Below are 16,862 nucleotides of genomic sequence, written 5' to 3' on the forward strand. Positions count from 1 at the left end.
ATGGCTGTCTCCGCGCCGCCCGTCATCGCCGCAACTTCCAGCGGCGGCGCGGGGGGCTCGGCAGGCTTGTTCCGGGCGGACCCGCTGTACTCCAGCCCCGCGGAGTCCCCGCGCCTCACCAACAGCCTCGTCAACAGTTTCCTCTCCGCCGGCAGCGGCGGGGCCGGCGCGGGCGGCGGCGGCGGGGGCGGCGGCAACGAGTGTAAGATGGTCGACCTGCACGGGGTGAAGGTAGCCTCGTTCCTCGTGGAGGGGCAGGAGCTGATCTGCCTGCCGCAGGTCTTTGATCTCTTCCTCAAGCACCTGGTGGGAGGGCTGCACACGGTCTACACCAAGCTGAAGCGGCTGGATATATCGCCCGTGGTGTGCACGGTGGAGCAGGTCCGCATCCTGCGGGGGCTGGGGGCCATCCAGCCCGGCGTCAACCGCTGCAAGCTCATCACCAGGAAGGACTTCGAAACTTTGTACAACGACTGCACCAACGCGAGGTGAGCCGCAAAACTTTGCTCTTCCTCCGCCCGCCCCGCTCCGCTCCGGCCGCTGGAGCCGGCGGCCCGCGGGGAGCCGTGCCCGGGGGTGGGGGGCGCCGGGTCCCGTCCCCTCTCCTCTCCCCGCGGGTCCCGCTGCGTGTGGGGGGGGCGCGCTGCGCGGGGGGAGCCCCGGGCCGGGCCTGGGCGCTGCCTGGGGAGCGGGGGCTGAGGTGCGGCGGTGCCGGCGGGGGCGGCGAGCACGGCGGCGGTGCCGACGTGGGAAACCTTGCAGGATTGCTCCGGCCCCCGAGCTGCCCGGGACCGCCGAGCGGCGCGGCCGTTCCGCGCGCCGGGCTTCAAACTTTTCCCTTCGCAGGGAAAGCTGATAGCTCCCGTACACGCTCCTAAAAAGCCCCCCGAAGTTTTCTCCGCTGGTTTTCTTCCGCTGAAACTCTCAGTTCTCCTCAGGATTCCTCGCTCCCCGGAGGGGGGGCGCGGGCTGCGGCGCGGCAGCCGCTCCCGGCCGGCGGGCGGATCTCCGCCGGGGGAGGCTGGGCGCCTCACCGGCAAACTGTTGCTCGGTGTCGTTCCGGCGTAATTCTGCGTCAGGCAGCCGAGAGGTCTGGTGTGGCCGCAGCCCCCGGTCGTGCTGGAATCACGAAGCCCGGAGCGGGCTGTATTCGGGGGAGGTCGCCGCTGGGTCCCTGATACTTGGGGTTATAGTCCTGGTTTGTGACCTCAGAGCTGCTGCTGCTGCCTGTAGAAATGACAACGATCTGATAAAAACCCTCTGGGGGCTTTATAGCAATACATGGTGCAGTGGGGTAGGCTGTAAGACAGGGTGCTTGGAGATGACATTTCCTAGTTTAGCAGTTCGTGAGGTACCTCTCCAGAAACATGTGCATTTCGGTGTGCTCCTGCTTTCTGTCTGGCAGGAAACTTTCTTCACAGAGGTTGTTTCGGAGAGCTTGGAGTGCGGTATCTGACTTGCAGCATCCAAATATTCATAACTTTGTTTTTTGAGTCACTATTTCTAACTGCTTAGCACTCAACGTGTTGAGTGGGGTTTGTTTGTGGTTTTTTTTTTATAGCACCTTAAATATGCGCTAATTTGGGGCCTGATCCTGTTCTCGCATGTGTGAGCTTAAGCAGGAGCAGACCGGACGTCCATTCTTGAATAGCAGTATTTGTTTTGTTTAAAATTATTTGATGTTAAAGGTGACATTTTAGAGACGCTTGCACTCAATTCCTAGATATGTTTATTTGAAGTATGTGCTTTTTCTCTTGCTCGTGTTCCGTTTCTGTAACACCTTCTCCCTGTTTATTTCAATGTCATGCACCTCTGTGACATCACCACTGCCTTGTTAAAATGACGGTGTTATAAGTAAGGTCTGAGACTGATGTATTTGAGTAAAATTAATGTAAGATTACTAAGGGACACATTTAACATTTAAATGATTCTCTGAAATGTTTCTGAAACTCGACTAGCATGAAAGTTGACCGTTAAAGAAATATGTCATTTTAATTTCTGTGACCGTGCCAAAGTTTTTCCTTAGGGAAATGCGGGATCTGATTTGATGATACAGCCTTTAGATGCAATCTGATGATTTCTGCTGTCTTGCAACCAACGATTTAAGATCAAGAGATGTGTTAAATGTTTAAAACTTGTATCTCACGACTTTTTTTTTTTCCCCTTTGACAAAGACTTATGGCCGTGATAGGATAAGGGAATAAGTAATGCAAGGAGCAGCTGAGAAGGGAGGCCAGGGGAGCTGTAAGCGAGGAGCCAAGTGGTGCTCTAAGAGGGTCTGAAAGGAGCAGTCAGTGGAACGAAGACCTGGTCAAAGGCTGAAGATGTGGCAAGAGCGCTGTTGAGGGGGGATTTAATAGGGCAGAAACACGTCTGAATGGAGCCAAAGCTCTCAACTCAGAAAGTACATTCAACATGTGTGTAAGCGCAAGCTCTCCCTGCCTAATTATGAAAACGCTATGTATTTTTACCTGTTCAGGTATAGCAGATTACTTTACATTTCCTAAAATGTTTCTCAGGTATTGAAACATCGCTCAACCTTTGTTTATATCTCTTGAAAATGCCACTGGTTCGAATAACCTACAGATATCAATGTATTTTGCATTCACGGTTTCAGGTGTAATGCGTGATAAGTGTTATCAGCACATATGAAACTCCTCTCAGTATTGTAGCTTCACAATGTTAATTGTATTCCATCATGCTAATTGAATGCTTAATATGTCATTTTATTTACAGATTTTTTTTTTTTCCTTGAACAGCCCATGCTCAATGGGAAAGAATGTTGGTTAAAAATAGCTAAATACATGAGTGATCTAATTCTTGTTTGCTGTGAAGTGACCTGGGAACCACTGCAGTGCATGGTACCAAACAAATAAAACGTGGTAGAACTGTTACAGCTATACATACAGTTATTTAGGTTCTATACCTGGGAAGTAGCGTCTTGAAAAAATGTGATCTTTTGGAAGCAAACCCTTTGATATGTATTGTTCCACTGCATAACTCCGGCATTACTTTCAACGTGGACTATTGTGCATTGCTTTTGTAGTATATATTTTTTTAATTTATAGAAACTTTTATATATATTTGAATACTGCAGAAATACTGCATTAAACTCAAGAGCTGCCAGAAAAAGCAGTAGGAAATGCTGGCTATCATTGTTTTCAATGTTAGCTGACTTTTAAAAGGCAACATCTCTTATGTTAGTGTAGGCTTTTAATTTTTTTTTAATTGGAATGCCAACCATCAATTATATATAATTGAGAAAAGAGAAATTCTACTTCACTTGCTTATTCTACTGCATTTTTTTTTCAGTTGAGCTTGTCTACAGAGCTCACAAGAGCTGCAGAGAAATATACCTGTAAGCGAAAGTTTTTTTTGTATGTTTATGGTCTGTGTACGTAACACTAGTTACTTATATCTGGCATCTTTGAGCTTTGTTTTTTTTTTAAATGATACAGGTATGATTTTCATCCATGTGTAAACAAAGTGTTCCCGACTTTGATTGTCGTTATCTGTCATCATGTAATCTAATTTGAAAGCAAGGTTTGTAAAATGAAACTAACCATTCGTTTCATTACAGGTAGCATCTTCAAGTGAATAGTGAGTACAACATATTTACAAAATTTAGTTACTCATTTGCGATATCTTAGAAGATTACTTAAATTATGGATGCATGCTTAATTTTAGTAGTAAAGCATAACATTTACTTAAAGTAGAAAACTGTAATGAGGTTTTATTTAAAAAGAAAATTTAAAACTATAGTGAGAGCATTTTATAATGGTAAATATATCCTTAAAATTAGGATTATATGAGTATGATCATAACCTATTCTACAGGGTTTCTGTATTTGATGGACGCTGTTGGCTACTGAAAAAGCATAGTCTGGATTATTCAGTTGAATAGCAAGAATACTTCCCAGAAAACAGCGTTTCAGTGATGGCTTATTTTTCATGATTTAAAGTATGTAGTTAAGCTAATATTTTGTATTACTTGGGCTATTCACAAACAATAAAAGGCTTTAGAAATGAATTTAAGCAGTAAATGCAGACATTTTATTTTATGAGATAATGAGGGTCTAGTCATGTTGTCTATTAAAAGCTACCCTATAGTCAGCAATACTCCATCTTTTATTAGGAGAATGATGTTAAGATTATAATTAAAGCAATCCAGTCATGTAGCAGTGCACAGAGCTTCCTTGTATATTGATTTTAAATGTGGACATCTGATTATATAAACTTCCTTGGTTAAGTAAATATTTAGTATGCATTCAGAGTTGGCCAAACTTGGTTAATTTTGGAGGTGGTGGCATGTTAAAATAAAAACAATGATCAGTTTCTCAGTTTCCTTTTCTTCCTTAGAGAGGAGACTCACTTAAAACATTCTCGAGAGAGATCACTAGCATAGTGGATTCTGCTAGAGATGCAGAAAGGAATTTTTCCGCTTTCTGAGCAGATTAATTATACTTTTGGAAAAATCCCTCTTTCTTTTTGGACATCTTGAAAGTCTATGCTTGTTCAAAACTACTAAAATACTTGAATATTTTCATCAGAAGCATATCTAATCTGGCGAAGCCTTGATTAAAATTCCCTTCTTTTTTCATAGCAATAGAGCTTCCCATTTGAAATGTAACATGCTTTTCCTCCAGAATGGAGTAGTTGTATGTTTCCTGCATGTGTATATGCATAATACATATGTAATTTTCTACTGAGACTTCTACTACTGAAAAATACTGTGTTTTTGTGGCAAAGACAAAAAAGCTAAACAATTAGGTATTAATGATATTCTTGTTGCATATTCAAAAGGTCTTTGCAAGCATTTCTTCTCCTTTTTTTCTTTTCACCATTTCAACCTGCAGAACTCTTCACTGTCACTTCAAATCACACAATTCTACAAAGATAAAACAACATTTAAACTCATTTGCTTTGGGAGGGAAATTGAGCATTTGCACCCAATAAGCCTGATTGTGGAACTGCATGCAAATTGTGTTTTGATTTATCTCTTTTGCACTTTTTTCCATTTGAATTGATCTTGCATTAATTTTGCCAAGCGGCTCTGTGAGGCTGCAGATGTTGCCCTGTGTTTAATAAATCAATGAGACAGATCTGAATGAATCACTTCAGATGGATTCTCTGCTCGGTTTGATGTCTAGATGTTATTCTTAGCTTGTTATCATGACAGATGCATTAATGTTCCCATACACTGCCAGCAATGTCAAAGAGATTGAAGCTTTTAAAGTGGCGGTATCCCCTTTTCCCCCTTCTGTTGGAATAACTAAATTGCCTTTAGGAATAGGTCAAAACATGAATTTAATCGTGGCATCATTGTGGGGAAGATGCTAAACTTCTGATCGTATTATAACACAAAGTCAGACAAATACAGTTTCATACAGAATGATTAATTATTCCAAAATAGCGGAGATCAATATTAAAATCTAAACATAGGATAGCTCCTTAATAGAGTAACCACTTTCTCAACATTAATATTTCATTGTAATAGGAATGATCTGAATAAATAATATAAGACTAGAACATGTTAAAAGTGTTGCTATAAATAGAATATCATGGTGTCCAAGTTGATTACAGGCTGAAGTAAGGCTTTTTCTCTTTTTTGTTTTTTTAACTCTTACTAATAATTTTATTTTAAAGTTAAATGTGTCTGGATTCAACATCTGTTACATTTAAAATAGGAAAACATGTTTATTATGTTTCTGTTGTTACTTATCATTTAGTGCCAGATATGTTAGAAAAGTTGTCGATCACCGTTAATTTTTGATCTGAATAGTCTGGTATCCATTATCTTGGAGCAGAACCTGTGGAACGCAAATCATAAAAGAGGCTGGAATGTGTCTTTGTGGAACGGTTTTAAATTCTGGAAAAGGTTGCACAAAGTGTAAAGTAACCTGCCATGAATAATGAAGATCTATTTCCCAAGTACGCTACGCACAGTTTTTATTGGCTTTTATTCCTTAGTGTTTATTAAACCACTTGTGGTCTTCCTTGTTTTTCTTTAGAAGATAAAATAGTATTTTGTGATTTGCTTCAGTCATTTTGTTAAACCTGATCTCTTTCTCTGTGATGCTTTATTTTAATGTTAAAAATATCGCAAATGTTCCTTCTCCTAATCTCTCCCCTAAACAGAAGAACTTAGACTTTTTGTCATTAAGGCTTCTGAGAATAAATTGGAGAAACTGGCTGTAACAGATCTAGATTTATGTTGGCATTCTTGGTATTCTTGCTCCAGTAGTTCCAATTTGGTAAAGGAAACAATATATGTAATAGAAGTTCACAGTTTATTCAAATGAGTTTAAGCTTTAGCATTGTTATATTTGCCTTTCTTTCACCAATATATCAATGCGTGGCAATAGCATTATACTTAGAAAGCCTCCAGAAGTGACCAGCTCTGTAGATGGGAAGTTATTCTCACACTGGGGCTATGGCTGGACATGCAGCCTCTGTTTGTGTGTGTGCGTTTGTTTTAAAGGCAGGTGAAAATCAACTTGGGTAGAACTGAGGAGCACAGCAAAAATCACTGCATTAGAAAAATCATGTTTTGTTGTGTGGCAGTGGCCTTAGAGTGAGAAACTAGTATCTACCTACCTAGGTAATTTTGCAGAAAATATTTAGAATGAGCATTGTTAGATGTTTTCAAGAATTGTATCTTGTTTATTTCATTGCTTACAGGCTGGAATTCACATTGTGTAAGGGCTGTTTGTCAGTATCAATATTAAAGAGGTGTTGAAATCTGGGCCGTAAAGTCCCTGTTTTGACTTTGCTGAGGTGAACCTCCCTTTCATGCCAGTGGAAGTTTGCCAGAACAAGGGCAAAGAACTTATAAATATTTCTAGGATCTGAGCCCTTCTCGTCAAAGGTGGGACGTATTTGCTTAAAACCTGCATTTAAAAGAATTATGTGTCTACGGCGTTTTCAAACGGACGCTACATTTTTGGGTCTGGTCTTGTTCTTGCTGAATGTAGGATCTTTACTCTTTTCTGTGCCTCTTCCAGAAATGGTAATTTTGGATTTTCCAAAGTTACGAACAAAAGTATCCCAATCCTTACCTTAAAATACCTAGAAAATTCCCATCTCGTTTCTTTTATAAGTTCTCCATGTGATTTTCAGTGTAATAAAACCCTGTAGGTGTACGGAAATGCAGCATTTTCATGATTATTTGCATAAACAATACTAATAGCAAAACCAGACATAATGAGGATACTTTAGAGTTATTACCGTCAGTGACATGTTCCTTTGGTATAAGCTAAGGGAAGGTTTTTTTATATGTTATGATTAAACATGCATTACCAAGCACAAGTATGTTAGTAACGATTCTTAGTGATTTAGATTTATCCTGCTTGATATTAAAACTGTCCCTTGGGGCTACACGCTTTTGATCTTTGTTCCCTCTTGGTAAAGCATGGTTATCCAAAGTGACTTAGTAATAGGGTTTCCCCTCTCCCCCTGTTCTACAACCTGTAAGAAACACCGATACCTATTAACTAATGTACTTGGATACCTGCCCCAGAAGGTTCCAATATCCAAATCCTGTAAAACATAAATTTGTTTGCTTTGCTTTCTTTTTGGTAGCACAGCTATGTTGTTTTGTGTGCGCATATAAAGTTTATTGTTGCTAGCAAGTGTGGGGAGATTCTATTTCCTTGTCAGTACATCTTGACCTGCTAAGCCCATTTTGCTCATTAAAGTATATTGTGTCAGAGCCTTTCTTGACTCAGTTACAAATACCACTTCCCCAAAAAGTAAGAACTAAACCAAATGAATAGTGCTTACTTTACACTTTAACGCTCTGTAGAGTAATAATGTTTAGCAGTGTATATTGTTGTGTATATGTTAAGGTATAAAATGTTCGATTGCAGTTGTGTCTGATCTTATCAAGTTTCTGGAAATTGATATCTGGTAACAGCGTTTAACCTACATCTAGTCTATCTGCTATTTATGTGATGGGTTAAAAAGAAAAAGTAGTATTGATCAGTTGCTGGATTAAAGTTTGGAATCGGCAACAGCATGAGCACAAAAGGCTTTTTTTTATGATTTCTCAGCTTGCCATTGATCTACCAGTTTTATTGCATTCATTATTTATTAAAAGAATTTGCAAGCTAAACATAACGTTAAGCTAGTTTGCACACAGGGACTGCACTTAGGAAATTGAATGGAAATTGCATTAGAGATGAACATCTGTGCTATTTTTCCACTCATGTGTTTATGGGTTTGTATAAAAGGTGTATTGGATTAACAGTTATAACCATTATAGCTTGCAGCAATATGTTAGAACTCTAAGCATTTAGTAGTTATTTAGAAGGGAGACTCTTTTTACTTATACTAAAAAGTATGGTAATGCCATCACAAACAGTGCTTTTATTGGATTATTCTTTATTAATGGGCTTTTTACTAGTAATGTGCAAAACTTGAGGTATCTAGCTATAGTGTGCATGTGTTCTACTATCTATGCTATATAAAGCTCCGTTAATATTGTCATTAATTGAAGGTTTCTAGTGACAGTATTAGTTAAGGATTTGGCACATAGACACCGAAGTATTGAAATGAAATGTGTTTTATAATAAACAACAGGAATGTAAGTACTGAAAAGATCCTTAGTGTACGTTCCTTCAGATTTTTCCCAGCAATTCAACTAGTTTTCTGTCCTCTTTGAGCTAGGTAGCTTCTGTGATGTATTGTGTCAGTGAATCAGGTGAAAATCTTAAATATTTTGAAATCTTCTTCCACTTCAATTCACAAGTTCAGTTGCCCTCAACACTAGCTGTAGTGTGTGTGACATATGAAGTCTAGGGTAGACCTAGAATTTTGGGGTTGTCTTCTGTAATGATTTTGGATTATTTTTAGTTGCGCTCGTTCTATAAAATAGATTATTTTGCTTGAATACCTCATGGTTAAATAGGGAAAAGCAAAGGAAAAATTACTTTGGGGGCTTTGGGTGAAAAATATATTTTTAGAATCAAGATGATACCTATTTTATTTGGTCTAAAAGTATGTGCAGTCTAGTCTGTTTATGACTAGAGTGTACTGAAATATGTCATGTTTTGCATCATCAGTGCACTTTCCTTTCAGTTAGTCTATTCAAGACTCAACCTGATACATCTCACCAGCTTCTAAAGACTGTTAAGGGTTTCCTGTGCTAAGAAGCAGAAATATTCTTCGTGCCAGAAGGTGGTGCTTACTCTTTTGAATGCCACCTCTATGTTTTTGGGGTTTTTTTTCTCTGGTAGGATGAACCCCTTCAAGTCCTAAGAGCATTTTGAACAGAGGTAGCTCTGATTTTTAGTGGAAAGAATCTTAATGCTATTTTTCCACATTGTTTTGCACTCATTGTTCTCAGTCGTCTTCACTGTTGTTCCCAGCCATAGGCTCCTGTGAGCACGGTTTTCATATTATATCAGATAACACATTTCAACTACCTTGTAAGTAAAAGTGGAAGTTAGATTTAATAGGGGATTTCTGTAGTTAATGTATGTACACACATATTGATTCATATAATATGTGCACACATATACACATAATGCAATTTAATCTAAATTTCTGGATTATTCCAAAGCCTCGCTCCTAAACCACGGAAATCAACTTTGATTTTTGGAAAATGTAGCATACATATTTTTATAAAGAGAGAGGCTTTGGAATAACCCAGAAATTTAGTTTAAATTGCATTTGCTATGGACATGAACTACACTTCCTAAATGAACTTAGGTGGCTATATGTACTATCTTGGTGCCCTTACTTTAAGTCTTCAATTTTATTGATACTTCTCATAGCCAGGTAAGTGAGTAACATTCTCAGCATGTAATTCTATTTCTGTCCAGTCTGTGGCAAGAGAACTTTTAGCTTGGGATGCCCTCATGGTGTTTTCAGTCAAAAGAACATTTTTCTCTCCTGTTTACCAACCTGTATGGACAGTGGAATTAAAAAAAAAATTATTATTTAAAAAGTTAATAGAAATTATTTTACACCATACATGTACAGAGTCCCAAATCTAACGTGTTTCACAGAATCACAGAATTTTTCAGGTTGGCAGGATCCTCTTGAAATCATCTAGTGCAACTCCTCTGTTTAAGCAGGGTCAGCTCGAGCTGGTTGTCCAGGACCATGTCCAGTCAGATTTTGAATATTTCCAAGGATGGAGACTCTCAGCCTCTCTGGGCAACCAGTTTACAAAATAGAAATAACTGTGCCGTGGAAGAAAGCTTTTATTGGCATTCATTGGGATGACGGGATTATGTGGGAGTTGTTGAGGCTGTGAATAGATGTCACGGCAAGCCACTGACCTGATCACTGCCCTACCGACGAGGCGCTCGAGCAGACCAGAATGGATACTCTGCCTCTGTGTTTGTCCTTACTGGAGCAGAGTGAGAGTTGTAACTCTCTGTGAAGCAACCGTGTCGTATTCGGATCGTGCTTTCTCTGTCTCACAAATGATTTCCTGAAATCCTATATGTGTGTGCTGAGGAGCTGACTGGTCTTATTCCCCACTGCTACTCAAGAAGGAATATTTCTTTCTTTGTAATTAAAAAAAAAAAGAAAGGAAAAAGGATGACTGGAAGAAAGCTCTTGGCACAGACAGCATACCAGTAGGGGGATTTAGTTACTTGTATGTTATAGTAATTTAAGAGTTGCTAATTAAGAAGATCAAGCTAGTTTAAAGAAAAAAAATATTTTTAGTTTAATTTAGAACTTCTAATCAGTATATTTAAAACATTCTGCATTATGCTTTTTCTTATACATGTAACAGTTGTTTCTGCATAGTACAAGTTTTACGTGATAGCTAATAGACCGTTTTTGTAACGGTTAATCAGAAAATGTCTGGTGTCTGTGAAACATTATCCCTGTTGTTTTTTGCAAAGTTGATGAAGGCACCTTGCTTCACTGCTGCAGGTCTCTGGAGCTGCCTCTTCTTGTCCTCATACTTTTAAACGTCACTGTGTGCTGAAGGAGGGCAATTTTCTAAAAAGATTCTGAGATAATACTGAAAAATATAAGTAAGAAAAAATGTCAGGTCTTTCCAGTGAGAATTAAAGTACAGGTTTAAGAAACAAAACAAACAAAAAACCAAACCCAAAAACCAACAACAAAAACCCCCAAACAGAACAAGGTACTAAAATGCTGGCAGTTAAAAACCAGCGGAATATGAATACTGAAACAGGACCTAAGGTAATGACCTCAACGTGTTTTCTCTGTTGCATGAGCTTGTTATTGAAATACATATTTGTAGGTCTGCGGAGGTATTTTTGTAGGCTTGTAAGGCTTTATTTGGTGTTTTTTAAATGGCACTTCATGTATTGCTAGGTGACTTCTCAAAATACCTTGAGTTGAGTGTCTCATAATTAAGAAGTCATTTTTATGTGCTACACGGGGTTGTTCTGACTGTTTCGCAGAGAATTAAGATACATAACAGTGATCTGTCAGTGCACTTCGTGCTCTCATTGGGAGATTTCCTAAATATGTTGTATATACCTTTTGCTCCCTGCTGCATTACACATGTGTGTGGCACAGGAGCATGCTGTGCTCTGACTTGGGGCTGTACCTGAGTGGAAGGGGTGATTGTATTGCTCTTGGCTTGTGCAGCCACGGTGCGTCTTTTAGAAGGAGCCCTCAGAAAAGGTTTGACCAGAATGATCTCTGTAACACACTGTGAACCTTGCTCTCATAGTTAGAAGTGCATAGGAAGGTTAGGTGATCCTGCTATTGTACCGTAGAACTAAGATTTCTTGTCTCAGATCAGGACCATAATCAGTCACTTCTTTCTGCTCTGATTTTTATAAATTGCCTTACTTGTTGCACAACTTGTGTGGGGTTTTTTTTTTGTTTCAAACAAATCTGTTTCTTCCCACTGGAACTCAAGAAATTTCTATCTTGCAGTTTCATGAAATGCTTTTCTCTTGCATGTTAAGCTACAGGGGGGTTTGATCATTCACTTATCTCGCCTCTTATGTGCTTTCTACAAAATTTTGTTCCCCCCGCAGTCCTCTAATAGTTTGTTCCATGTTCATAGTTACTCATCCTTAAAGGTTTATGATTTTAGCTTTTAATCTTATAAACTGAAAAATTTAACCCTTTACTATACTGGGCAAGTCTGTTTTCAGATATTCAATATTTATGATATATTTCTTGTAAGCATCTTTACTCAGTAGTGCAGTGACTGTTGTACAGTAGTTCAGAGTACGGCAGTAGGCTGTTAAATACATTCTAAGAACTCATGTTCTCTGAATGAAGATAAGCCAAGCAACTGAGTTCTTAGGCTGGTGTATTCTGATCCAGATAGAAACTCTTTGTAAGAACTTTTTTTTATCCTTTTGTGTGAAGTTTATGATGGCATAAGCTCTATATTTTTGTTGTTTTTTCCAAATTTAGCTATTAACAGAAAATTAAGTGCCTGGCAGTGTTGAGCATCTCTGCTGCTAAGTCTGGCATGTAAGCCGGCTAGGTTAGGGACTTATTCTACCAGCACTGCATTTGACTTAAATAGTGAGTTGTATTAGGATCTGAATGATTCTTGTTTCTTGTATCACATCTGTAAGTGTAGTTAGATAGGTCTTGTTGCGTTGGCTTGTCCTAAACTACAGTAAGTTTGTCTGTTTCCGCATAACTACTTTTTCTAATGTTTGTCAGCTGAAAAAAAGTAGGAACCTTGCTTGTGTTGGCTGTCCTCTACTTGGGTGTTACAAAAGGTATGTGAGTGTAGCCATCCTCCCAATGCCTCTCAGTTATCTGAGATGGGTGGATGATTGCAGAAGGAGATGTGGTTATTTGTAAGTTAATGTCCTGACAGTGTTAGGTAGTAATAGGTGCTCCATCCATCCGCTTTCTAGGTGGGGGAAAAAGGACAGACGGAAGAACATCACACACCACATCTTATGCCCACCTGCTGCTGCCTTCCAGTGAAGTTGTGTCTCAAAGTGTAAGCTCTTAATAGGAGTTGGTTATTGATTTACAGGGAGAAGAAAGGAGGAACAGGGAGGCTGAGTTGGCAGAAAGGTTGAAGTTGCTATGTGTTGTGTGCGGTGGGTGTGCAATAAGCTGATATGACCAGAGCATGTTAGAATTGCTGCGAGAGAGCTGATGGTCTGTACACTGTGTGCAGAGTATGTTGAATTTATTGCAGAATTTCTTGCTGTGCCTGTTCTGTGGTTATCATTTCCACACACACACACCCCCCCCCCCCCCCATATTCTGCTGTCCTGGAATTTCTCTGACACCTTCAGGTGCTTGTGGCTGTGTGGCTGCACAGCCTCATCTTTCCCCTGTCATCTAGATTGGTCTCTCATTGACAATAACAACACAATAACTAAATAGACAAATAGTATTCCATTGTAGACAACAATTGCAGGTATCATTTGTTGTGTGGAATGGTCACTGAGTTGTCTTTCAATTTTAAAAAAGTCTTTAAGAAGTTCCTTGAGATATTCTTGACCATATTTTGATATAGGGGCTTAGTAGATCCTCTGGCCTTGTAAATGTGGTTGGGTTTTTTTAACCTCTAAACACCTATTTTGGCGGAATTTTTTGTTTGTTTGGAGGGTTTTTTGATGCTGCTGTTCATTTTTCTGCTTTCGGATCAGAAGCTCTTTTTTAGCCTCTTATGCACGCAAAGTCGCTTATCTGATGTCACATTGTTTCCAAAATAATCCCCTTTGATGTCTAGTGCTATGAGAATTTGAGTGATAGTGAACAAATCTAGAGACAGTAAGTGTGCAAAGAACATTTTTTATTTAAGTGCTTGGTTCTGTTGTTATGACTGTGAGCAAAATTGGAAATTTCCTTTTTGTGCTGTTGATTCTTCATAATGCCCTATTCTGAAACACTGGTTTCAACCACCCTTTTTTCAGAGCAGATAGAGTCTTTCTGTTCAATCCATTGTGTATCGTGGACTGATGCTGTTGAGGGTCTTAAAACATAAGATAGTCAGTGGTGGTCAGAAACTAACCTGACTGAGTCATGGGATAGAAAGAAAAAAGTACAGGAGATTTAACACGGAAGGTATTTTAAGTGTTAATAACTCAGTTAAAGAATGTGTTACTATTTCGCTATAAGCTTTCTATGCAACACTGTAGAGGAGACTGAATGAACATGAAGGCTTTGGATCTCATGTGGAGGAGGAGATTGCTTTGTCCTTTTGACCTCATTGCAGATGAAATTCTGCAATGGAACCATTGCAGAACTAGAGTCTTTCAATTGATTTCAGTGGTTTTTGGATCAGGAGCACAGAAGGCAATCAAAACTAAATGCATATCCATGAACTAATCTGTAAGTCACTTTGGTCCACACCAGGAAACATTTTCTGCAAATTCAGAAGAGGAATAATGAAAGGATCCTTTGGAAATCAGCTGTATCCCCTACATACTTATCTCATATTTGGATAGATTTTAATTACTCTCAAGTCCATATATTCATATGGAAAATAAGCATAGAGAAAGCACATAGTGGAACCCCAAAACATTCAGGTAAAGAATCTCTGTATTTTAATTCTTCTGATGAAAGGCGCTACGTGGGCTAGAAGTAGTCAGAGTCAATAAATGTATGCTTGCATTGCCTGGTAAACTGTTGCCAAGAATAGGGGATTACAGGGTGTTTGTGCAGACTTGTGTAGGAATTTTCACTTTTCCCGTTGTGGAAAGTGTTTACCAATTGTGATAAATAGAAGATATTTTCCGTAGAGTGAATACTATAAACTTGTTACTATCAACTTGTTACCGTGCATATGTTGTACATTGCTGATATTCAGAAATCCTTACTTAATATGGAATATGATTATGCTCAATCTTGCTTATTTTTAATCAAGGGAGGGGGATTTAATATTCGAAGTGGAGGTGACTGCATGTAAAGAGCAGCGGAAAAAGGTATTATGCACCTTAACAGTTTAAAAAGTAGGGAACTGTCAATTAATATGTACTTTAAGCATGTACATTTCATAAAGTATACAGTATCATAGGTAGCATCCTGGCTATTTAGTCAGCTCTTGATTTATTCTTGCAGGTAGAATTCATAAAAATCTTGATTTTTTTCGTAGCTATTGATTCAAGTTCTTGAACATGTTAAAATTGGTTTGTTCTTTTATAACTGTTCAACTGAAAACTATTTCAGCAGAGTATTGGGAAAACTGGTATCTAAGAAACTTTAGTTCTCTTCAAGACATATTGATTCTGTGTTTCAAAGCAGTAGCAGTCTCACAAAATACAAGGGATTGTTCATTACCGGTATTCGCTAATATAGGTGGGAAAACTTTCTCAAGCTGAGACTGAAAACATGATGAAGGGCCATCCACCAAGTACCTGTATTTCTGAATACTATACAAGCTTAAATTGTGGTCAGTGATTAGAGCTTTACACACGCAGCTGATTTTCTGGGAAATCCTATGTACTTTCTGAACAGGAATGGCAGTTGGTGGACTATTTATTACTGATCCTGGTTTTGGTGGAAAATTTGGCCTTGTATGTCTTTTAGACTTTGTGACACATGTAGCCTCCCAGGGCCTAATGACTTGTCTGCAGATGGGCTGTTATTTATTACAGTCATGTAGAATAAAATTGATTGTCTTCTAAAATTAATTTTTCATTTGCCTCCAGCTCTGCTTTAATAGAGGACACACAGTTGCCTGTTTGCAGAAATACTGTTTAATCACATTAATATCTCAGCCCCCCAGGCCGGTGAAGATAATTGTACAAACGAACAGCAAAATCTGTATCTTTAACTTCTTTTTATGATTAAATTATGCAAATGACTAATCTCCTGCCCTTCCAAGCACTAATCATCTAATTAGGAATGATGTGTTAAAGGGATGGTTTTGAATCAGGAGAAGGGGAGAATGGAGGAAGCAGAAAATGGGACCTGACAATGAAACTGCTGAAGGTACTATAGCGGCACAAGATAAATCTGTGTATTTTTTCAAAAAGCAATAATAAAGGCTTGTTGTGCTATTTCTAGCCTTGCTTTAGTGATCTTTTTCATAAGAGGATAATTCTTCTCTCCGATCTTTGCCCATAATTTTCCATATTAACTTTAAATTCAGTTATTAAGGTTCAAGAATTGAGTCACTTAGTAGTCTCTCTTCCAGTTCTCATAAACAAGGCAGTGCAAGTGTCTCTGGCTTCACTAGTAGTATAGTTTGAAGGACAGAATACATATATTTGTTTTTTGTAAAAGTGCTTGTCATCATACAGAGCCTGTCAGATACTTCTATTCATGTATCTCAGTCTCTCTTTTTAGAATACTTAACTGCTGGTTAGAAAAAAAAAAAAAATCAAAACCTTTGCCTTTTAATATGAAAATGCAAGTGCCCAACTAAAGAGAACGGCCATCTCTTTGGTAAAGTCCTGTGCCTAGTTTGGCGAGTTTCCCTTTGAGTTGTGAGTGAGGCTCTGCTTAAATTTAAATGTTTCGATGATCATAAATTTGTATTTTAAGCATATGTCTACGAAAGAATCGTGCCTTGACCTCTCCAAGAGCTTACAGCCCTATTTTCTATGTTTTCTATTTCATAAGCAGATTCTGGTTTTTTTTCGTAAGTCATGCCTTTATAAGCAGATTCTCCTGCTTAAGGCCCTTTCCCACAGTGGGTTCAAACTATCAGTGTGTTGTTGCTAAAGGTACGACAAACCAATTCTTGTATTGGGTGATAATGCTGAGAGTTTGGTAACACATTGCTTTTGTTTTCCCTTTACTTAGTTATTGATGTACTTGCTGTACATGATTAAGATACAGAATACCAATAAAATAAAAATATTTTAGAGACTAACTGAAACTTCAGGTATTTCTACATGAGAATGTATTAATTCCTTTATAAATATATGAGGAAGTATTCATGCATGAGAGTATATGAATTCATAGGATGCTACATAGATAACCAGT

The 16,862-nt window shown here is 38.8% G+C and overlaps 1 protein-coding gene across 1 annotated transcript in view; it reads left to right on the forward strand.

Annotated features, from left to right (window-relative positions):
* The window catches only part of DACH2 (dachshund family transcription factor 2), a 311,255-nt gene continuing 294,393 nt past the window's right edge, over positions 1-16,862 (forward strand). The window contains exon 1 of the mRNA XM_059824400.1: positions 1-488. Within this exon, the coding sequence (XP_059680383.1) occupies positions 1-488 (488 nt within the window). The remainder of the gene's footprint in view (positions 489-16,862) is intronic.

This window comes from Gavia stellata, chromosome 14 (genome assembly GCF_030936135.1).
Source record: "Gavia stellata isolate bGavSte3 chromosome 14, bGavSte3.hap2, whole genome shotgun sequence".
In the NCBI taxonomy this organism is placed as follows: Eukaryota; Metazoa; Chordata; class Aves; order Gaviiformes; family Gaviidae; genus Gavia; species Gavia stellata.